This window comes from Penicillium psychrosexuale, assembly GCF_028828465.1.
Source record: "Penicillium psychrosexuale strain IBT 29551 chromosome Unknown utg000004l, whole genome shotgun sequence".
Lineage (NCBI taxonomy): Eukaryota > Fungi > Ascomycota > Eurotiomycetes > Eurotiales > Aspergillaceae > Penicillium > Penicillium psychrosexuale.
This window is the reverse complement of record NW_026643189.1, coordinates 5518669-5540482: the sequence shown is the minus strand read 5'-3', so window position 1 is coordinate 5540482 and position 21814 is coordinate 5518669. Positions and strand designations below refer to the sequence as shown.

At 48.4% G+C, this 21814-nt stretch overlaps 7 protein-coding genes across 7 annotated transcripts; 5 read left to right on the top strand and 2 right to left on the bottom strand.

Annotated features, from left to right (window-relative positions):
- Positions 1-81: 81 nt before the first annotated feature.
- On the bottom strand, positions 82-1198 carry N7518_007998 (putative short-chain dehydrogenase/reductase family protein; the record flags this gene model as incomplete). The annotated part of the gene is made up of 2 exons (XM_057188925.1): positions 82-944; positions 1015-1198. The coding sequence occupies 2 exons, from the start codon at positions 1196-1198 to the stop codon at positions 82-84; spliced, it is 1047 nt and encodes a 348-aa protein (XP_057040628.1).
- Positions 1199-1648: 450 nt separating this feature from the next.
- Positions 1649-2394, top strand: N7518_007997 (uncharacterized protein; the record flags this gene model as incomplete). Its single annotated transcript, XM_057188924.1, has 3 exons — positions 1649-1690; positions 1738-1837; positions 1895-2394. 3 exons carry the CDS (start codon positions 1649-1651, stop codon positions 2392-2394), a joined length of 642 nt encoding a protein of 213 aa, XP_057040627.1.
- A 2090-nt stretch (positions 2395-4484) lies between these two features.
- On the top strand, positions 4485-5073 carry N7518_007996 (SNAP receptor SNC2; the record flags this gene model as incomplete). The annotated part of the gene is made up of 3 exons (XM_057188923.1): positions 4485-4592; positions 4761-4992; positions 5054-5073. 3 exons carry the CDS (start codon positions 4485-4487, stop codon positions 5071-5073), a joined length of 360 nt encoding a protein of 119 aa, XP_057040626.1.
- A 1567-nt stretch (positions 5074-6640) lies between these two features.
- Positions 6641-9438, top strand: argEF (bifunctional acetylglutamate kinase/N-acetyl-gamma-glutamyl-phosphate reductase; the record flags this gene model as incomplete). Its single annotated transcript, XM_057188922.1, has 3 exons — positions 6641-9031; positions 9088-9328; positions 9383-9438. The coding sequence occupies 3 exons, from the start codon at positions 6641-6643 to the stop codon at positions 9436-9438; spliced, it is 2688 nt and encodes an 895-aa protein (XP_057040625.1).
- A 903-nt stretch (positions 9439-10341) lies between these two features.
- On the top strand, positions 10342-12651 carry N7518_007994 (Rad21/Rec8 N terminal domain protein; the record flags this gene model as incomplete). Its single annotated transcript, XM_057188921.1, has 6 exons — positions 10342-10360; positions 10428-10464; positions 10525-10665; positions 10724-10858; positions 10915-11383; positions 11440-12651. The coding sequence occupies 6 exons, from the start codon at positions 10342-10344 to the stop codon at positions 12649-12651; spliced, it is 2013 nt and encodes a 670-aa protein (XP_057040624.1).
- Positions 12652-13761: 1110 nt separating this feature from the next.
- On the top strand, positions 13762-15218 carry N7518_007993 (DUF3237 domain-containing protein; the record flags this gene model as incomplete). Its single annotated transcript, XM_057188920.1, has 5 exons — positions 13762-13830; positions 13905-14396; positions 14459-14779; positions 14840-15134; positions 15190-15218. 5 exons carry the CDS (start codon positions 13762-13764, stop codon positions 15216-15218), a joined length of 1206 nt encoding a protein of 401 aa, XP_057040623.1.
- A 1617-nt stretch (positions 15219-16835) lies between these two features.
- On the bottom strand, positions 16836-19904 carry N7518_007992 (uncharacterized protein; the record flags this gene model as incomplete). Its single annotated transcript, XM_057188919.1, has 7 exons — positions 16836-16973; positions 17028-17664; positions 17725-17908; positions 17972-18818; positions 18889-19250; positions 19323-19740; positions 19818-19904. 7 exons carry the CDS (start codon positions 19902-19904, stop codon positions 16836-16838), a joined length of 2673 nt encoding a protein of 890 aa, XP_057040622.1.
- Between the last annotated feature and the right edge of the window lie 1910 nt (positions 19905-21814).

The following is a 21814-nucleotide window of genomic DNA, read 5'->3' as shown; positions in this document are numbered from 1 at the left end:
TAAAAAGCAGAGCAAAGCTAAGTCGCAGATAATATCTCAGTCATATCATACATCCATATATATATACCTCGATGGTTCCATTCATTGCTTCGAAACCTGAGTCTCGGTCCAATCCCAGAGCTTGTGAGCCAATTGCGCGTTCTGCGCAGGCGCAGTGCCACCACTGCGATACCCAACGGGAGTGTAGTAAGCTCCATTGATGAGATTTTCCCTTGGCGTGCCAGCCGCCCAAAGAGAATTCAGGGCTCCACTAGCGACACTTCGGAAGAACGTGGAACCAACAGCAGTCAGAGTATACTTCATCGTCGAGTTAAGATTCTTCGCATATCTATAGAGCCCGCTGTCAACCGCTCCGGGGTGCACAGCAATAGACAAGATATCAGGATGCCGGCGGGCTAGCTCGGATGCAAAGAGGATATTAGCCAATTTGGAAGCGCCGTAACGCGTCCAGGTACTGGCAGCTAATAAGCCAGGGGTAGATGTAATTTCCTCAAAGGTGGAAGGGCTAACAGCGAGAGCCGCCGAAGCGACAGTCACGACCCGGACATCGGGGACCTCATCCTTGGCACGCTGGAGATCAGCGGTCTTCTGCAGAGTAGGCAGAAGCAGTTTTGTGAGCAGAAAGTGACCGATATGGTTTGTGCCGAGCTGGACCTCGAAGCCCTCCTCCGTTGTAGTTGGCGGGTTGCCCATCGTGCCCGCATTTAGTATTAGGATATCCAGGCGATCGTTATCGGACTGGAACTTGTCCGCGGCGGCGTGGATAGATTTGAAGGAGGATAGATCGAGTGCGAGGAAGCGGATATCGGCGGGGGAGGAGAGCTGGCTTTGTAGCGATTCGATTGCTTCGCGCGCTTTGCTCTCGGTGCGGGCGGCCATGTAGATGCGTGACGGGCGATGCTTGGCAAGTTGAAGGATGGTCTCTTTGCCTAGGCCGGTATTGCCTAGATCAATCAATCGCGGTGTTAGTCTTCTAGAAGCTGTAGATAGATAGAAAGAAGACATATATTGTACCTCCTGTTACAAGCACGACCTTGCCGTCCAGGCTGCGAATGTCGCGCTCTGGCTGGAACGATGCCCCGAAATAGCCGAAGGTGGCTTCATTCAAGGTCGGGCCAAAGCTCGACAGTGCCTCCAGAGGATGACGCAAGCTGTAGGTCGCGAAGCCACGAGTGGCTATAATATCACGGAGATCCATAGTTCCAGATCCAATTGAAGAATATGAGGGGTTGTGGAAGTTGGAAGCAGGTTAGCTCAGGGGGGATTTAAGTAGGAAAAGTCAATCATGACTAGGAGCCAAGGAATAACGCCGTCCATTCTTCGCATGTGAAGTTTTTCAGATCTTGATCTTATCAAGATTTCCTTCCTGGCCCGTAAAGAACAATACGGATTGGACTTGTATTTATCCTTTTGTGGATATTTGTGCATCTCACATCAGACCATGTCGAATTCATCCGCCAAGCTAGTTACTTAAACCCCGCTGCAAGTTGATCCCCCTTGTATCTCTCGAGACTCTCTCCCGGCCACTTGTCCTGTAGACTTTCTTCTCCTTGTTTTCTTTTCCTTGACGTAACACAAAAAGTTCGAAGTGTCTGACTATAGTCTCTTATCAAACAATCTACGTGACATCACTCGAAATCCAACCACAATGCGATTTCTTTGCTTGCACGGTGCCGGCACAAATGGCGAAGTAAGCATTTCAGTAGCTTTAACATAGAAGATACTGACCAGCTACAGATCTTTGAAATCCAAACTGGAGGCATCCGCCAATTACTACAGAAAAGTGGTCACCGCTTCCAATTCATGAACGGAAAGATAAACGCGAAAGTCCAAGAGGGTAAGCTCTGTTTTCTACACACGCCTAAGCCATTTACTAACCCCAACTCCAACCCAGAACTCGAAGGCATAGTGGATGGCCCCTTCTATAACCACTACACCAGAGGTACCTCACCAGGCTCCACCGTCCTTGAAGCCTTCGACCACACCAAGCAATTCATCGCAGAAGAAGGCCCATTCGATGCGGTGATAGGCTTTTCACAAGGCGCGGCACTAGCAGCTGCACTTTTAATCCACCAGAGCAAGACGCACCCGGATGAGCCGCCGCTATTCCGTGCAGCGGTGTTTATTTGCGGTGCGATGCCATGGGAGAGTTCCGGACTGGAGCAGATTGCGCCGCAGCCAGATACCTATCCGATTACCATTCCGACGGCGAATATCGTTGGTAAGGCCGATGCGCTGTTCCCCGAGGGAGTCAAGTTATTTGAGCTTTGTGAGCCCACTAAGGCGGCTTTCTATGATCATGGTTCTAAGCATATGGTTCCGTTTGATATGAAGAATACGGAGGAGATGGTTAGAGTTATCGAGGAGACTGTCGCGAAGGCTATTAGGGGTTAACTGAGATAATGGGAATTTGTGGATATAGGCAACTATTGACTTTCTACAATTCCACCTATGTTTTCCGACCTCGTAAAGTTTATAGATTGTTGTTCTTCTCTGCCTTCTCTAAATTACTACAGAATTTACACAATTCCAAGAACTAATCATGCCAAGCGCCTAAAGCACCTTCCCTGTAAGATTGGAGGTGATAATTCGACTTTGATCGATGGTAATGTGCGAAGTGGATAAATACCGGGAAAATGATATCCAAAAGTGACTCTTCAAATGGGACGCTAGGTTATGTACTATCTTGTGCATATCGCATATACTCCGTAATATAAAGTATGATCTTGGGGTGAGCAAAGTTGGAAATGATTATTTCCGACCTGTGGTTAGTTATGCGATGTTGCATGTGTCATGACTCTGGCCCTGATATTGGTTGTCTCTCGGTGGACCATCGTTGGCCGAACAGCGCCTTAAGAGGGCTTTTGGTAAGTTTGTGCAGGTTGAAAGTGGACCTCCCAGCGAACCCGGAACTAGTAAGAATGGGTTTACTAAAATTGCATAACTATTTAACTACTAGCCAACTAAATAGCCTGCCTCGGCGGAGTCAGCGGCTAATAAGAAAAACAGTTCTCACTAATCAAGGGCGAAGTGGGTGCTATTACTTCATTTGATAGCCTTGTAACTAGTGGATGATGCCCTTCTAGGACTTTCGATTATAGGAAAAAGGTGGGGTTGATGCATGAGCCTGACCTTAAAAGAGATATGCTATCCAGGCTGGCCGACGCTATCCTCCATAGCGAGTTGGCTACGCGAAAATCGCTTCAAGCTGTGGTTGTTGGGTTGGGCTGTTCTGATAACCATGTCTGTCTGTATCAGCAGCTAACACTGATAGTTGGCTTCCTTTTTAGTCTTTTACAATTTATTGCTCGGGCACCAAGGTCATCATTATTGATAGGCATGTTTCATAAAGCCTTCGAGGGATTGATAAATCATTATTATCTTTTGCGTTCGTGAGAAAGAAGCACATCGTTTCATGTTCGATAGATGCATTGCATTGACTGATCGAGACAAAGGCCTCAGATGGGGTATATGAAATATAGTGCAACAGATTATACAAGGTTCCACAGCATACTAATAATAATGGTAGCATCCATGGGTGAGATTGTCATCAGTTCTCATTGTGGGCTTTAATTCGGAGTACATCGAAATAAATATCCGATCAATCCGCCTTATATACTTCGTACTTTTCCATATCGGATATTGCAATAGATTTGTTTTCTGTTTGTCGCAACTTGAGGCTTGTTTCATAGATTAATCATTTACTTCCTTGAAAGGTACCCCGTACATGTAGCGCCAAGTCAACGAGACCTCGGCGGAAAATGTTGCCAAATGCCAGAAATGCCAGTTGCTACTAATAATAGCACGTGGGCGGGTTCCTCGAGCAACACACTTCTAACACTTGTGTGAATAGGCAGCCGTATAATAGAAAGCTTTGGAAACAGACTATTTCTGCACTGAGTAGTCTCTACGGAGTACAAAGTCATGGATTTACATATACTTGTATGAAGTATAAAATACCTAATACCATCGACTATTGTATATGCTTATAGTAAACTCCCACATTGTGCCTGTTTGTGGTAGATAATTTTCTTTTGATCATCCCACCACGATCTAGGCTGATTCAACACCACTGGCTTCGCAGCCAATAAATGCCAGTGGTCCTAGACTTGAAAATATTCAACATTCAATCCCAAAGACCAAAACCGGGAGCCTGCTTTGTACTGAGAACGCCACAACACGTGACTCTGGGCAAAGCCGCCTCAGCGGCAACTCACAACTTGTCAGCTTCACTCCAGACAACACCGTTAATCCCTTCCCCTCCGTCACCTGCCGTCGCGCTGTATCCCAATCTTTATCAGCATACAATAGCTCTTCCCCATACACACCGTCTGCGTTGATTTTAGTCCCTCAGACTCCCCCTTTACTGCGCCTCCCCATCAAAACAGCGCAACCCCTAGTGCTCCTGCGAGTTCGTCTAGACACTCCCAATATCCGGCAATCAAAAATCTGAGCTTCTCTCAAATTCATTCACGACTCTCATAATGGCTGCCTCCGAACAACCTTACGACCCCTATATCCCATCTGGCTCCGCTGGAGCCCCCGCTGCCACCGGGCAGAATGGCAACCAGCGAACCGCCGCTTTGCAAGCAGTAAGTCAATCCTCGACAATCTCTTGACTCCTAGCGACCTCAGCCAGTGAGCAAACAGACAAATATGGTCTGGTGGATAGCGCATGCTTGCTCCCTTGTTGAGCTATCAAAATGCGAAGGCTGGGGCGGTTGATTCTCGCAATGGGGCTGACATGGTATCATCTATAGCAAATCGATGATACTGTCGGTGTGATGCGCGAAAACATCAACAAGGTTTCCCAACGTGGTGAGAACTTGGATTCTCTCGAGACACAGACCAAGAACCTCGCCGTCTCGGCCCAGGGCTTCCGCCGAGGTGCCAATCGCGTTCGCAAAGACATGTGGTGGAAGGACATGAAGATGCGCGTGTGTCTAGTCATCTGTGTGATTGTTCTCCTGATTGTTATTATTGTGCCTTCCGGTAAGCGCTCCTTGGCATTCCCCTACCTGACTCCCCAGCGCGACACTAACACCGTCCACAGTGGTTGCCACTAAGCACTAAGCACTTCAACTGCGCGCGACTTACGACTTATCTTTGGACATGGGATCTTGAATTTTACTGGGCTTACTGTTGCTGGGCCCGTGTGGCCTTTTGTTTTCTTCACAGCCGCTAATACCTCCTGCTGTTTTTTTCTGGGCGTGTTTTCAATGACCAAATCCTCTTTGACTTTTTCCATGCAACGAAGCGAGATCATCCGATTTTGAGTTGTGTCACCTGCGACCCGGTCGACGGGTGAAGATGTAAATGATACTTCCATGACGCCGTGTTTAAGTATGCTTACCACACAACCATTCGGGTGCTTTCTGACTGCAATGAATTTTTCTTATCGTGTTTTGATGCGGATTTCGAATGCCGAGTCTTGCTGTACCTGAATAGCATCATAGCTATACAATGTAGAACGTCAATGTAGATCCACACTCGAATGAGCAAAGACAACGTCCAGCCTTGTGCATACATACCGGTTCATGAGTGTGCACAAGTGATGAAGGAAGAAGGGCGACCGAGTCCGGCAGAGATTGGGGTCTCTCCGCTTTTGGCTAGTATTTACATTCCCTGTTTCGTAGACAAGGCGATTGACCATTACAGGGCTGAGGGCTAGCAGACTTGGAAGTCCACGTGGCCCAAGACCCGTCTGACCCGTGAAGTTCCAATTCGCCAATGAGAACATCCTTCCAGGAACCCGTTATGCGTTACAGAGTACATACATATGCTCGAGCTTTGCTCGGCGTTAATCTAACGTGATCTAAATGTTTCCACCGTGGATCTCTTGCTATACGAGTGCAGCAGCGCAATCCTGGCCCCTCCTGACGAATCCTTCGGGAATTCATCAACCGAGGGCTGTTGAGCAGTAAGAAAAAATCAGATAATAATGGAGACTCTTGGCACGAGAACGAGTGTCCACCGATTCCTCAGTTAGACCACTTAGAGAAGCCCTCGTATATATGTCGGCAAGAAGCGCAGAGTGCCAGGTCCAGCCAGAGTGGAGGGAAGTGGATAGCGGTGACCTAACGGAACGAGTGAGAGGCAGGGACAGGATCAGATAACTGAGACTAAACCCAAGGAGGATGACGTTTCACGATCTCCGAGCAGAGGAAGTGGGCTTTTTCGGAGGTCATACTCTCTCTTGAGGAAGTCTAAGGAGATTCCAAGTTCCAGGGTTGATATCCGAGCACGTGAAGAAACTTTTTCTTTTATGGGGTTTATTTCGCCCGGTTGCGGCGTCACACAAATGTTAATATTGTACAGAGAAATAGAAGAAGACCAGGGAAAATAATCCTCTGGGAGTTCTTGAGACAAAAGAAATAAAAATCAACAATTCCCATGTATATGAAACGTAAAAGAATCCCAATTGCAAAGAAAGATGGGGAGATAAATTGCTCGCTAGAGAGGGGGTCCACCGCCTTCTCCCCGTCATTGGGTCAAAGTTATCGCTCCGAGGCCCGGCCGATGATCTGAAAAATATCTCTCTTGACTCAACTTTCTCACTTACCACCTTCCTTCTACCTACTTATACATATTTGGGGCCTCTCCCACCCAGGGCCGACCGTGAGACCATTGAGGCTGCCGCATGTGCGTTGCCAGGATGATGTCCCTTCGCTCCGCTGTGCGGAGAGCTTCGTGCAAGCCCCTCCGTTCTCTCTCCGCACCGACTGCTCCTCTGCGAGTCTCAGTAAAGACTGCCACATCCCTGCGCCAGACTCGCAATTACTCTCGCTCGACGGATCCTCACCTGACCTCTACCCGCAGCACCGTCGTGCAACTGTTGAGCAACATTGGCTCTAAGCGCGAGGTCCAGCAGTACCTGTCACACTTCACCTCCGTGTCCTCTCAGCAGTTCGCCGTGATCAAGGTTGGCGGCGCTATTATTACTGAGCACCTCCAGACCCTGTCATCCGCGCTTGCGTTCCTTAACCATGTCGGTCTGTACCCGATCGTCGTCCACGGTGCCGGCCCCCAGCTTAACCGCATGCTGGAGGCGGCCGGCGTGGAGCCTCATTTCGAGGATGGAATCCGAGTGACTGACGGCAAGACCCTGGCCCTCGCGCGCAAGCTCTTCCTGGAGGAGAACATGAAGCTGGTTGAGGAGCTCGAGCGCATCGGTATCCGTGCCCGTCCCATTACCGCGGGCGTTTTTTCGGCCGATTACCTCGACAAGCCCAAGTACAATTTGGTCGGTAAGATCAATGGTGTTGACAAGGCGCCCATTGAGTCAGCCATTGCCGCTGGATGTCTGCCCATCCTGACCTCCATGGCCGAGACCCCCGACGGCCAGGTGCTCAATGTCAATGCTGATGTGGCTGCCGGTGAACTTGCTCGTGCCTTGCAGCCCCTCAAGATTGTCTACCTGGCTGAGAAGGGCGGTTTGTTCAACGGTGATACCGGTGAGAAGATCTCCGCTATCAACCTTGACGAGGAGTACGACCACCTGATGAGTCAGTGGTGGGTGCGCCACGGCACTCGCCTGAAGATCAAGGAGATGAAGGATCTCCTTGACGATCTGCCTCGCTCGTCTAGCGTCGCTATTATCCACCCTGCCGATCTCCAGAAGGAACTTTTCACTGACTCCGGCGCTGGTACCCTGATCCGTCGCGGTAACAAGGTCCATGTGAAGACCTCTCTGGCCGACTTTGGAGATATGAAGGCTCTAAAGGAGGTGCTGATTCGTGACCGTGAGGGCCTTGATGCCCGTGCCGTTGTTGACCGCTACGTCGAGGGCATGAAGGAGAAAGACTTCAAGATCTACTACGACGAGCCTATGGAAGCTTTGGCTGTTGTGCTGCCCCCGCAACCCAACTCTCAGATGGCTCACTTGGCCACTTTCACCATCACCAAGTCTGGTTGGTTGACTAACGTTGCGGACAACGTCTTTGCCAGCATCAAGAAGGATTTCCCCAAGCTGGCATGGACTGTCAAGGAGGACGACGAGAACCTGACCTGGTTCTTCGATAAGGCTGATGGCAGCTTGAGCCATGATGGCCAGGTCCTGTTCTGGTACGGCGCCGCAAACGGCGAGGAAGTCAAGCAGCTGGTTCAGGAGTTCAACGCGCACGGTCGCCAGATGTTCGGTGACATTAACCTTGAGGCGCGCCTTCACCGCGCTGCTGAGGCTGCCGCCAACATTGGCAAGGGTTTCGGCGTTAGCGGTGCTTCTCTTGAGCAGAAACGTGCATTCTCAACCACCACCAACGCCCTGCGTATGACCCGTGCTAAGCGTCCCGCCGTTGCCGTGAACTCTTTCCGCACTTATGCCACTACCAACCCCAACCCTCCTCTTGGAGAGAAGAACATTTCCAACACCCAGCCCGCCAAGGTTGCTCTCATTGGTGCCCGTGGCTACACTGGCCAGGCCCTGATCAACCTGCTCAATGCTCACCCTAACATGGATCTTCGTCATGTCTCGTCACGCGAGCTGGCTGGTAAGAAGCTCCAAGGCTACGAGAAGCGCGAGATCATCTACGAGAATCTCAGCCCCGAAGATGTCCGCAAGATGTCTGCTAACGGTGAAATCGACTGCTGGGTGATGGCTCTGCCCAATGGTATTTGCAAGCCTTTTGTCGATGCCGTTGACGAAGGTTCCAAGACGGGCAACGTCATTATTGATCTTAGCGCTGATTACCGCTTCGACCCTAACTGGACGTACGGTCTTCCCGAGCTGATTGAGCGGTCTAAGATTGCCCGGGCCACTCGCATTGCCAACCCTGGATGCTACGCCACCGCTGCTCAGCTTGGAATTGCTCCTCTTGTTCCGTTCCTTGGCGGCCAGCCCACCACCTTCGGTGTCTCTGGATACTCCGGCGCGGGTACCAAGCCTAGCCCCAAGAACGACGTGCAGTTCCTTACCAACAACCTCATCCCCTACAGTCTGACTGACCACATTCACGAGCGTGAGATCAGTTCACAGCTGGGAACCAGCATTGCGTTCATTCCTCACGTCGCGGTGTGGTTCCAGGGTATCTCCGTAAGTGCCCAATGATAGCTCATTGATCCTCACCATTGCTGACATTTAATATCAAGCACTCTATCAGCATTCCTCTGAAGCAGAAGATGACCTCCCGCGATATCCGCAACCTCTACCAGGATCGCTACGCTGGTGAGAAGCTCGTCAAGATCGTGGGCGAAGCCCCTCTTGTCAAAGACATTGCCGGCCGCCACGGTGTCGAGATCGGTGGATTTGCCGTCCACTCCAGCGGCGAGCGCGTCGTTGTCTGCGCTACCATTGACAACCTACTGAAGGGTGCCGCTACCCAGTGCTTGCGTAAGTCGTTGAACCCATCTACTTCATCAGCCATGATGCTAACAACCCTCATAGAAAACATGAACTTGGCTCTAGGCTACTCCGAGTACGAGGGTATCCCTCTTGACTAAGCTCTCACTCGAAGTCAGTGACGAGTAGTTATCAGAGTGTGTTTGTGTGTTGTTCTTGCATGTCTTTTGTCTCATACCCCCCGTGCATTTTATACATCGCTCTGGGTTGGAGATTTCTGGGTGCTTCCTATCTATTTGCAGATTTTCCATAGTTGATTATGTCTACGCTTATACTTGTGTCAAAAGAGTGCGGTTTCTGTTGGTCTCGGTCCATTTTTGCTCCCTAGAATTCTGCTGCCTCCTTTCGGGTTATCGTTTTTCGTCCCTTGTGCTTAACTGACATATGGGCTCTCAAAGAGCCTCGAGAAAAGTAAAATTTCTTTCTTCTAATGTTGTGGTTTTGCCCCCAGGAGTGTTCCTTATCCCAGGACTATATACGACTCGATTTGATTCATTGAACGATTGGAAACGGGGAAGCAGTTCAATCGATGTAATTAGAAAACAATATATGTTAATGGGAACCTTTGACCTGAACTCATCAATGCTGTAGTTGCAATCGTGGACTGTATGCTGGGATACATAACGCATCTGCTCACGCCTCAAGGGTCTTGTGCTCAGGCTGGGACTCGCACACTCTCTCTTGATCAACCTTCCACTTTCTCCCTCTTCCTTCAAGTTGTATCCTCATTTTCTGTAGTCTTTCACCCGCACTTATCGAGGGTACTTTCATCGTACCTTTCACTGTCTTTCGTCCAAAACCACTCCAGAACTGACTGCACATTACTCTGGCCCACGGCAAACTCGAGGCCAGCAACCTGCGGCTGTGATTCCTCTTCAACTTCCCCTCCCATCGAAAATTATCTCGCTCGAACCGTTACAATATCCATAACCCGCATCTGAAAATTCGAGCCGTGTGGAGACTCGAGGGCCTGGGTTTCACTCGAGCCCACTTGAGCCACAACCATGTTCTACAGTCATGAAAGTAAGTCGAAGGATCCCTGTGGACGATCTTTATCGAAATAAACACTCACCTGCTTGTCGCACTCTAGTCCTCACCTCGCCAGAGCATGGTGTCGCGACAATATGGCAAGAAAACCCACTACTTCCACAAATTCACAGCCAGGATTAACAATACCCTCATCACAGGCTAATCGCAACTCTGGGATCCCGGTCGATCGCTAGAAGACTGAACAGAAAAGCCATCCAGGACGTTGACGTCCCCAATGCATGCCGAGTAATCATCAATCCGGATGCACCTATGGCCCTTCGACTGCAGGGGAGCTTGCTGTAAGATATGCCGATAAGTGATGTCTCCAGGGGTATGCTGACAACGTGCGTGTGTTAGGTACGGTGTCTCTCGAGTGTACAATCAACAGTGTGGGTACACGCTTCTTGACACACAGGCGATGCACGACAAAATGGTCTCCAAGTTGAAGATCATCGCGGGCAGTGGGCTTGACCCCGCCGCCGGACAGACCAGGTGATTCCCACTGATTCAGTTTTCAAGACATTGGCGGAATACTAACTTCATTCCAGGCCCAGCAATCTGATCCTACCTTACGATCCGTCGTTCCTGCCCGAGACAGCTCTCCCGGGTCTTGAAATTGACTTGTCCTACTTCACTGTCTCCACGGACGACAGCTCGAGCCAACTGAGTGGTCTCTGGACCAAGTCGCCCAATAATAGCCTGTCTGGCACTTCGCAACTTTCAAGCCTGCACCTTGAGCTCCCGTCAGATGATATCTTGGGAGAAGGTACTATCCTAGGGATTGATGAGATCAATGGCTCTGCGCAGAAAAAAGATACCTTCGGTAACATGGCAGGGTTAGGGTTGGGAAATGAAGAGGGCGTTCTCCTTCAACCTGACTTTGAATTTGACGAAGATGGTAATATCATCGAGCTCTGTGCCAGCGAGCAGTCCCCTCGTGGAAGAAAGTCCACCGTTCGCCCAAGGGAAAGTGAAGAACCGATGGAGGACCAACAACGACAGCTCTGGGAAGACTCGGTGAGTACCAAAAATCCATGCACGATCCACAAATGTCCCCTGACTCTGTTCTATAGATGCAGATTGACGACAAGGAGGCTAGAGTGGCCGAGACTGACGACATGATGGAGCTCGACACGCAGACCGCAGGTCCAACAATTCTCCAGACAAATGAACGCCTGGATGGGGTTGAAGAAACAATTGAGATCCAAACAGCGAGGACCCGCCGCGTCAGGCGCCCGAAGGAAATCATCTCCGACGACAGCACGGCGCTTCGAAATATGACGCTGGCCCAATGGAACAATGAATACGTTGCGAACATGATCCAAGCACTAAAGCAAAAGCAGCAAAACAAGACTCCAACCATTTCGAAGAAGAACGCTGCTTTCTGGGTTTTCGGTCAGGGAATCGGCTCGGTTGGAGTCGGACTGGGAATGGACCATGAACTGCACCCGCTCAACCTCTACTCAGGCGAGGATCTGTTCGAAGCCGTTGGTGGATACCCTCAGCGAAAACGGGGAAAGCGCAGCGCAGATGACGATGGAATATCAGAGGGACGTCGAGTACGCGCGAGAGACGAACAAGCAGAGCACCTCAGCCGTGAGAATATCGACCGCCTCAACATGGAAGTTGAACTCGGCCGTGATGCCCCTTCGAGTCTATTTGACGACCACTCGTCCCAGATGCCATGGAACATCACCGCTTCTATTCAAAGCTCTCGGCAAAGACATCGATTCGGCAGTGTCAGCGAGCTATCTTCTCAAGGACGTAAGCCCCGAAGCCGTCTCACCAGCGCCAGTCCGCTTGCCGGGCGCAGCTATCTCGTGGGACAAGACCAACTTGATCTGGAGCTCCTGGGCGATTTCGGAGACGACCTAGACCTTACCCGGTATCTTGAAGGGGAGCTCGCGACAGACCGCGAGAATATCACCTCACTCTCCCCAAGTAAACGTTCTGCTGTCGAACGGGTTAAGTCAACTCTCGATCGGGAAAGCTTGAATTTCATAGAGTTCATGAAGACCAAGATGGGTACTGCTAACGAGGGAAACGCACAAAGCCCGAACAGCAACGCGTCTAGCCCGGTCGCAACCAGACTCGGCCCGACCACATTCGCGAGTCTTCTTCCTCCTGGGAGTACAACGCGAGCTGTCGCGACTCAGGCTTTGATGAATGTTCTCACGCTCGCTACAAAGGGTGTGTTACATGTCCACCAAGACGGGTACATCGACGAGAGTACCGAGTGGGCAGTCCGCTATCGCTATGGCGAGATTTTCCTACGACTGGAGTGAGCGTGAAACGTGCATACTAGGTCTTGCGACCATGAATGACGTTGAGGAACTCGTGTGCGAATGGTTCCTATTGCAATGAGAATGAAGAGAAACGGCTATGACGATTGATCTATGAACGAACCTATTGACGCGATCTGTGCTGGTGTATTACATCACCACGGAATGCGCAGATGGAATAACATTTTTACAGTGCGATGTGTGTAAGAGCGAAGGCAATAACTGGGTATGCGAGGATATTTAATTTCCCATCACATTTATACTCCCCAATCTTACCAGGAACCTGTATGTTGTAACTGAATATGTAGTTGACAGTATTGCGTATGGGATACGTCCACAGATTCAGTAACAGTAATAATACCCGATGTTTTGATCGCGAACCCTGGAAATGGAAGTATACGAAAGTACGAAAGTACGAAAGTATACGGGGACGTATACGGAGTATAAAGATCAATAATCCTCGGCTTTGCTTCTGATTGTATGAGATTCACATAGAATTTGTCTTCACCAAATCCAATCATAATAGGCTCTGATCCGAGTGTGCCTCGTTTGCCCTGAATTCTCCGACTCGGCAGTAGGCTTACATCTTACACTTCTGACTTGGAGGTTTAGAATAGTTCATAGCAGATTAGCTGCCGAATAAGGATTATTCAAGGAATTGCTTTTTATTAGGCATCTATTCATAAGCATATAGTATATCTAAGATATCCCGACCGGTCTCAGCCGATGTAAGCCGGCAAGTGATAGATGAAGTGAATGGAAAGAAACTAATAAGCGCAATAAGCACTCAATACATATTCTAATAGACTTGATAGAGTAGTTAATAGAAACTATAATAGACATAGAACTACAAATGTACCATAACGACATAGATGTATAGGTAATATACCTCCAGTACAAGTACCGGTCGCACGTACCGTAAGCAGTGCTCCAGATTACGCAGGGTGCGTAACCCGCGTATTCTCCCGTCTTCGTCTTTCCATTTTCTTTTCTTCTCTCTCCCTGACCCCTCCAACTTTACAACTCATACGCGCCTTTACCCATTCAAAGTTACCCTTTCGACCTTCTTTGTTTACTATCGTGGATACTCTTCCTCTCATTACTCCCCTAATCATGGGTCGTACCGTCGACCAGGAGGTACACGCGGCGTTTGTCGAGTTTCGCGCCAAGGAAGATGACAAGGTGCGTGACTGTGTATTTCGTAATATTTCACCCACGACCTGTCCGTCACTAACATACGGAAACCCGTTTTTTAGTGTCTCTCCGTTCAGTGTATATACTGCCAACAAATTCGAGCAAAGAACACTTCGCGACAGAAACAACATCTCCTTGAATGTCCCGGTCTGCGCGGTCACCCCAACGCGCCTCAGCCTTCCCAGGCCGCCCAGGCCGCCCCTAACGGAATCGGTCCCCCCAATGGCTACCCCGGCACTCCCAATGGCCCAACCGCAACCTCGACAGGACCAACTGGTCCTGGTACTATCCCAACTCCCAATGGCAACATCATGACCAATGGTGTCAACCCTCATGCTACTCCGTTGCAGACCCCGTTGGGGGCCCTCCAGAACCGCGCCGCAATGGCGACCCCGGTTGCGCCTACCGGTGCTCCGTCTGCACCGCCAAGCGCCGTGCCCTCGCGCCCGACTCCCAAGCCAAAGACCAAGACAGCAAGCTCGAGCTTGCCCGCGCCCCCACTAGACGATGTGCACGCAGCTTTCGTTGAGTTCCGCGCAAAGGAAGAAGACAAGGTATCGCGAAGGAACTGGGCAACCATAGACCTTGGAACATACAAGCTAATAGTGCGGAATAGTGCCTGTCCGTTCAATGCATTTACTGCCAGCAAGTTCGCGCGAAGAACACTAGTCGCCAGCGCCAGCATCTGCTCGAATGCCCTACCTATCTCAGCGTGATGAAGGACTCGATCCCCGCCAACAATCTGCTCCACACATTCCCTGAGGGCGATGTCGCCCGATCACTTCAGATCCCCGCGCCATCGCTGGAGCTGGATTTCCGCATGAGCATCAAAATGAACCCCAAGGTGTCTGTTGGCCCCAGCGTGTGGGGCCAACGAGAGTGGGTTTCGTTCATCGGCGGCCAATGGGCCGGTCGATGGGGTAAGGGTGTTGTTCTGGTAAGACTGAATCCCAATCTCCAATCATTACTTGTCCGGTGTCTAACCTTTTGAAAACAGCCCGGTGGTCAAGATACACAGATTGTGACCAAGGATTCCACTACCAACCTTCGTGCGAGTTATATCCTCCAGACTGTCGATGAGCCACCTGCATTCATCATTGTGCGCACAGAAGGATGGTTGACAGGCGCCAAGGATGTTCTCGAGAAGGTCATCGATGCCAACATGGCCGATGGTGTCAATCCCGGCAGCTATAAGTACCGGGTCAATTTGTCCATGGAGACGGGCGATGAGCGATACACATTCTTGAACACTTTGATGTGGATCGGCAGCGGTTGCCGCAGGGGTCAGGAAGGTAGGCTTATTCAATACTTTCTTTCGCGATTGTCCCATACTAACTAGTCATGCAGTCATCTTCGACTCGTTCCGTGTCAACTAGGTCAATGCCCTTGTCAACCAATGATGTCTTTTCCGTTATTCAGCGATTTCGTCTTTTTTTTCAACTTCAACTTTGTGATGGGAAAACGGTGTTTCTACTTTGCCATTTCTTACACACGGCGCAACGTTTCTATGATTCGATCCTTCTCACCACGACTTTCTTCTTCCGACTCTCTTTGTTTGATTTCGAACCATGGGTATATCCGCCACCCTGGTTTGCACATGTCCCGCAATTAAGCTGATATTGAGCTCTGCCTTGTCTTTGCTCTTCATTTCATGTGTCTTTGCGGTTCTTCTTCTGATGTAATTCTTTTATGGCTATCTATATCAAAATAGTCAGCCTTGTAAGGTATTGCTAGCTTTTTTTTATCTCGGCTTTTCATGTCCCATCTCCAACGTCCAGATTTCATATGCAATATTCCATGTAGTCATTTTCAATAGGATTGAATGTTGTTCCGGATGATTGATCTCTGTTTCATGATAATTTCATGATACCTTACAAAAAGTCAGGTAACTCTAGCCCTGGATATCGTATGCTTACATGAGAATGGTGATATCACTGTTTCTATGCATTCTCTTAAAGCAAAGATTCGACTTTAGGGCGATGAAGATACCTGAATTTGGAATGTATCTTGTTTTTGGAATAATATAGAACGAAATATATAACCCGCTTGTCATGTACCGCAAGACCGTACCTAAACCACGGTATATACCTGTACGTACCAGGAACATAACGAATACCTTTTCGTAGAACTTTGCTGTATATCGTATTATTATTTAGAATTGAACAATTAACTTGATATTGTAATTCATGGAAGTGTATATCAATACAAGGATAGGTATTATACACTATATCATTCTCTAGCATACTCATCTCCAGTGAACCCGAACTGGTTGAAAACCAAATCATCTGCCCACGTTATAGCAAACGGATTCCTGACCGGGTCAGACAGCGGACTTCCTAGCCGAGGTGAAAGCGATATCTGAATTGCATTGCGCTCATTGAAAAGCCCCCGAGAAAGACTCATGAATTTGAGGGAGAGTGGGAATCGCACAAGGGGTGACTAGTTAGCTGATTCCAGTCAGCGGTAGCTTTTATGGGCTGAAATCGCCGATGTCGGATGCCGCAAAGAGAGGTATGCCGTCGCTGGGTATATCCGAATCGCTCGGATGTGCATATAGAGAGGTAAATATATGCCTGTTGGTATTGGGCACTTTAGTTCAAAATGTTGACCCCGGTTTGCTTCACATAGATCCAAGCGCTAAAAGTTCCTAGCGTGCCGATTGAGGGTAGCTCTTTGTAGAGCGGGTCGGCCGGGATCGGATTGGAGGAGGTATAGAATTCTGGTCATGGCTGATTGATAGGCGAACTTGAAGGCCGATATTTCAATTTGGGAGTCGAGTTACTTCAATCTTATATAAAAAAGATGAGCTTATTAGTATTATTGAATATTGTTTTCGGGCTAACTCTCGAGACATGGTATTTCACGACAAAATGAAAAAAAGAGAAAGTAATATCATGGACGACCTCGATTTTCCATGCCAATGACCTATCCTACTACTAGACACACGCCTCCTCCAACCCTGAGCCCTTTCATCTACGGTTTCAAGCCTGGGTTCAGTGCCTGGAAACGCAGCACAAGACTCCGGTCTTCACTAGGAAATACAGTGCCCCGAAGAATCGGAAAATCGAGAGACTGGAGGTGGCCAACAGAATGATCTTGAAATACCATGCCGTGCGAGTTGTAGATGTCGACTATGTCAGTCAGCGGGTGTAAACAGTAGATGAAGGAACTCGAACTTCACTTACCGTTAGGCAAAGCCTGTCAATGCTGAGGTTGTTAATACACAGCGCCAGCAGACCATTACTGAATGTCCATAGCAACACTAGATTCGTTCGGAATGCTTTGTATGAATCGTCAAGGGCCACCCCTTCGGTCTCAGTTGGTTCTTGCCAGGGAGTCAAGGCCCGCTTCACGGTTGATGCGAATTGCTCATCAATGTCGACTTGGGGCTTGTCAAGTTCCTCAACAAAAGGCGTTTCATCATCCTTTTTGGTTTGCGCCGAGGGAAGTTTTTCGGGCGCATCTGATCCCTTTGTACCCCATGAAACATCATGCCAATTGCAAAATGCATAGACCATCAGAACATTGATCGAAGAAGGCATTCCAAGGAAATATGCCCAGGAGGAAGTGAGCATATGCCAGGGGTCGGCGTAGAGTATACTCGCAATGAAGTAGATGCCGTATGTTGATACCAAGGCAATCAGAACTAGCCCACCCGTTGAGTTAAAAAAGCCCGATATGAGTGCCGAAAACCCATGGCTGAAATCAAAATTGAGATTCTCGGGAGTCATTGCCTGTGCAACGAGATAGAACGACAAAATGAGGAGATAGAGCTGGACCACAGAGAAGTAGACGAAGGAGAGTGTGTACAGAAATTTTGATCTGTGATTGAATATTAGCGGAGCGAAAGGTAGTACCCCATCCCCAGGCCCTAATACTTACCCCTTTGGTCGATTTCCGAGAGCCAGAATGAATTGAAGCATAAGAAATGTCAGATAACCGATCTTCAACAGATTATTGACAATCGGAGTAGCATCATTCCCAAAAGGCCACCCTTTGAATTTGTTGGTCGCACTTGGTGTCCCAACAATATCCAAAATGACGGAACTAGTGAGCCAGTAGGATGCTATTCTATGTTAGTGATCTGGCGTAGGATTGATTTTAACCCCAAAGAGTACCGTCAACTTACCGAGTGAAAGCCATGTCATGATTAACTGGCAGATATTGTAAATCAATTGGATATGAAGCAGTAGCAACCGAATGATACCATGCCCACTCTTATATATCCGGTTGAAATGTATGACTGAATATAGCGATGCTGCAAAAGAGCCATTCAGCCATCGTCGCCGTTGACTTAGGAACTCCGCTGGTCGTTCTGGGACGTCTGTTTCCCCTTTCGATGCTTTCACGTATGTGAGTAGCCACTGGTTGCCAGCCTTGGCAACTAACTCGAAGCAAAGAATGCGATCCTCTGCAAGAAACATATTCTTCTTAAAGATATTCATTCCATCAATTCCTTTCTTACCGAGCTTTTGAGCTAGTGTATGATCCCCATGAAAATACTGCTCAAGAGGTCTGCCCATAATAGCGCGATACCGATAGGCAGAGAAAGCCCCCGGAAGTACGCTGACGTAGCCAAAACTGCTCTCTAAGGGCTTGTCCAGGATATTGGAGATTTTGTATTCAAAATTTTGAGCCGCAACCAAGGGATTGAGGAGCTTCTTCCATCGGTAGCCAAGAAGCGCGTGAATTTCACCGCAGGCCCCACCAATATTTTTATCGTTGTAGAAAGCCTGCCATAGGGCTAGCAAAGACTTAGGCCCGGGTTTTGTGCCCGCGTCAATCAGGATGCATATCTCCGGATTCAAAATGCGCCCGAATGCGTTGAATAACCACCGGTGTGAGTTGATCTTCTTCGCATTCTTTTTCTTAAGGCAAAACATCATTTGTACCGGGGGAAGATTCATAGGGTCGTCTTTGTATGGACGCACAAGCTCTTGCTTCGGCGTAACCGACAACTGTGTGGTATATTCAAACTAAGAACCATTAGCATCTAAACATTTCCCTTACTGAAATCCACAAGGGTTGGAAGGCGGGAAAACAAACAACATGAGCGATCGTTTCTCTTCCATCCACATCTTGCTTCATCACGCCATCTTGAAAAACGCCAATGGTCGCCAGGACGTCAAGTGTGTTTTTATCGCAGGGATCCATGCCATCGAAGACAAGACAGACGACAATCTTCTGCCATGCGGGACCACCTCGATCCCAAAATTCTGTCTTTTTCAATTTCACGATATCTCGGACATTTTGCATTACCCCATGCAGGGTTCGGGCGGTCAGGACTTTATCTTCGTTGTAGTATGTGACGGCAATGAGAAGTTCAGTATGCCGATTATACATCGAAGGGCGGAGATTGTAACCATTGCGTAGCGTAAATTCATCAGGATCACACGTCGCGGCAGTGTCTAAAGAAAATAAAACAAGTCAGCTTATCATGATATGGTCGAGTCAACTGGAACATTGGTGGGAATACTCACATCTCATTTGTGTGAATTCTTCAGAAAGTTCCCCCTCCGCATCTCGATACTCTGGCTGGATAGCATTGCGTATAGGACTCGGTACCGGATAGTTAATACTCAAGACCGAGCCTTGTGTCAACTTAATCCGCCGTGTTGGATATCGACGGATGCTACTTCCCTTGTGTCGTCCCGACTCCTTGGAAGAGGACACAGCGGAGCCCTGGTTAGAAAGGTTGTGTAATCTGATCTGATCAGGGAGGTCGAGTGATTCCATCGACCCTGGCCTGAGGCTTTTAACCTCAGAAGATGAAGAATTATACGGTCGACGAGTGCCTTCGCTCCAAGAGATTGGGTCTGTAGAGGGACTGAGAGACAGGGCAGAAGAATGGGCCGGATGAAGTAGGGAGAGGGCGTGCTCATTTGGGACTCTAGTGTTCTGGCAAGGATGGGAAATGTCAGTTCGGCTTGCCGCATGTCCGGAGATCAAGCAATTTCCACTTCATATACACTTACCCGGGGCGAATAACCATCACTTAGGCCGTCACTCTCATTAGGTTGCCGTACATAGTGCGATGAATAAGGCCGATCAAAATAATTCATCATGTACCAATATGAAGCCAATGTGGAACAGGTACTGGGGGAGTGTGTGAGCTGAAAGTCCGAGATGCAATCCCTGAAACTTTTTGATGCCAAGCCGGTTCGAATTGATTAAGGTATGACAGGCTGTAGAAATATGCCGAAGAATTTGCAGGGGATATCAATCAAGCTGAAAATAACTGAAGAGCCTTTCCCTTTCCTTCCCAACATGGAAGAATAACGAGCTAGGGCACTCTACCTTGGCCCAAGAGAAATTAAGTATAAGAGGCTATTTTAAGCCCGGGACCCCACATCTCTGCTCGATGGGTTGGCCAATCATATGGCAGGTCCTCTTTTTTAGCGTGAGGCTTAAACACCCTTATTATCCTCAACCAGCCAATGGACAAACCCATATTATAGGCACTCTAGTTACCTGAGTTTATCATCTTGGTAAAAGTTCACTTATTAACCGACTAGAAATCACTCGGATTTTGTGAAATCCCACGAGGCACAAAATTCTGATTGCGCCGAGATCTGGGGTCGCTTTGAAGTAAGACACGCAGTGAAGTTTCATGTATTTTAAGAGTGTTTTTAAAAAGGTTAGACCCTTCTAAGGATAAGTACGAGAGCTGGTTCCAAAATAACACTTCCCTTCCCAAAATTCCTCTATGTTGTTCAAAATGAGCTCACACTTGGCCTCTCCCAATCAGCGATGGAAGTAGAGTTAAGACTGGACGAGACACAGCCAGACAAAGTATCGGGCGAAGTAATTGCACACCGGGTTACCGGCTGACTTGTCAACAAATTGTCCTAAACTTGTCGGGGACAGCAACGTCGCGGCTGACTCAAAGCAAACGCACGGAAACCCATAACGTATGTATTGATTGTCGTCATTAACACGTAAACTTCAGCTGTTCCAAAAGTCTCACCGCCTCTTTCCTTCAGACTATTTGATGTATACTAGTTCAAACAACTCTGGTGTAACTATAGGAAGCGGGGATAATATTCTCCAATTCTCTATCACAGTCAGTACCAATCAAAATCGAAACTATGTGACTGAATATTTTCAATATTTCTCAGATTCCACAGGTGATTGAATGAGTTCTCGAATGGCTGTCTGAAGCTGAGTAAAAAGGGTTGTATTAGCCATGATCAAGATAAATAAGAAGGGCTAAAATTTCTGCATTCACCTTGGATCCTCCAACGAGAATTGCGAGCCTTATTTTAAGCTCATACCTTCTAACATTGCAGACTTCGAAGTTCGAAGTCTCAGGGGGCAGCCGGTCATTGGCCCATATGGCATCCCTCAAACTGACCGTTGAGTCCGAAGGAGCATCTTTAAGACCTATCTTAGACATTAACGTTTATCTCTTGATCCAATGATCTAGGGAAACTCCCATCAAATTAAGTCTCAAACCATCGGAAGAAGATATGAGCCATACTTAGGGTACATGACGCATCCGCAGTCTCCCGTCGAGTCCCTGTTTGATCTGCAGGGAAAGCCCATTATCTGAATTGGCAGAGTCCATGACCATCTATACCTCAATTGTGTTTCCCGAGTTTAAATAATCCATATCATATATATTCCTTACCCACTTCTTGATGCATTCAAACAGCAGAGCACAAGCTTTAAAAATAACCGCTGAGAACTACGTAGTGGGAATGGGAAATGTAACGTAGGATAGTGACGAACAGGCTGAGTGTTTATCCATGTTATTCTTTGCTAACTTACGATATTTGGGTTCGTACCGAGAAGCCCGAGTATCCTACTCCGTACCTTGCACGGCATTCGAGGTGTTATCTATCCCCCTGCAGAAATCCTCGCTCTTTCATTGTTTTGTCTCACAATATAGAGCTTTCAGTGAGGAAAAAGCAAGTCCAAACTATTTATAGGCCTAAGTACCCGACCCTTGTGGACTAAATTAAAAGATTAC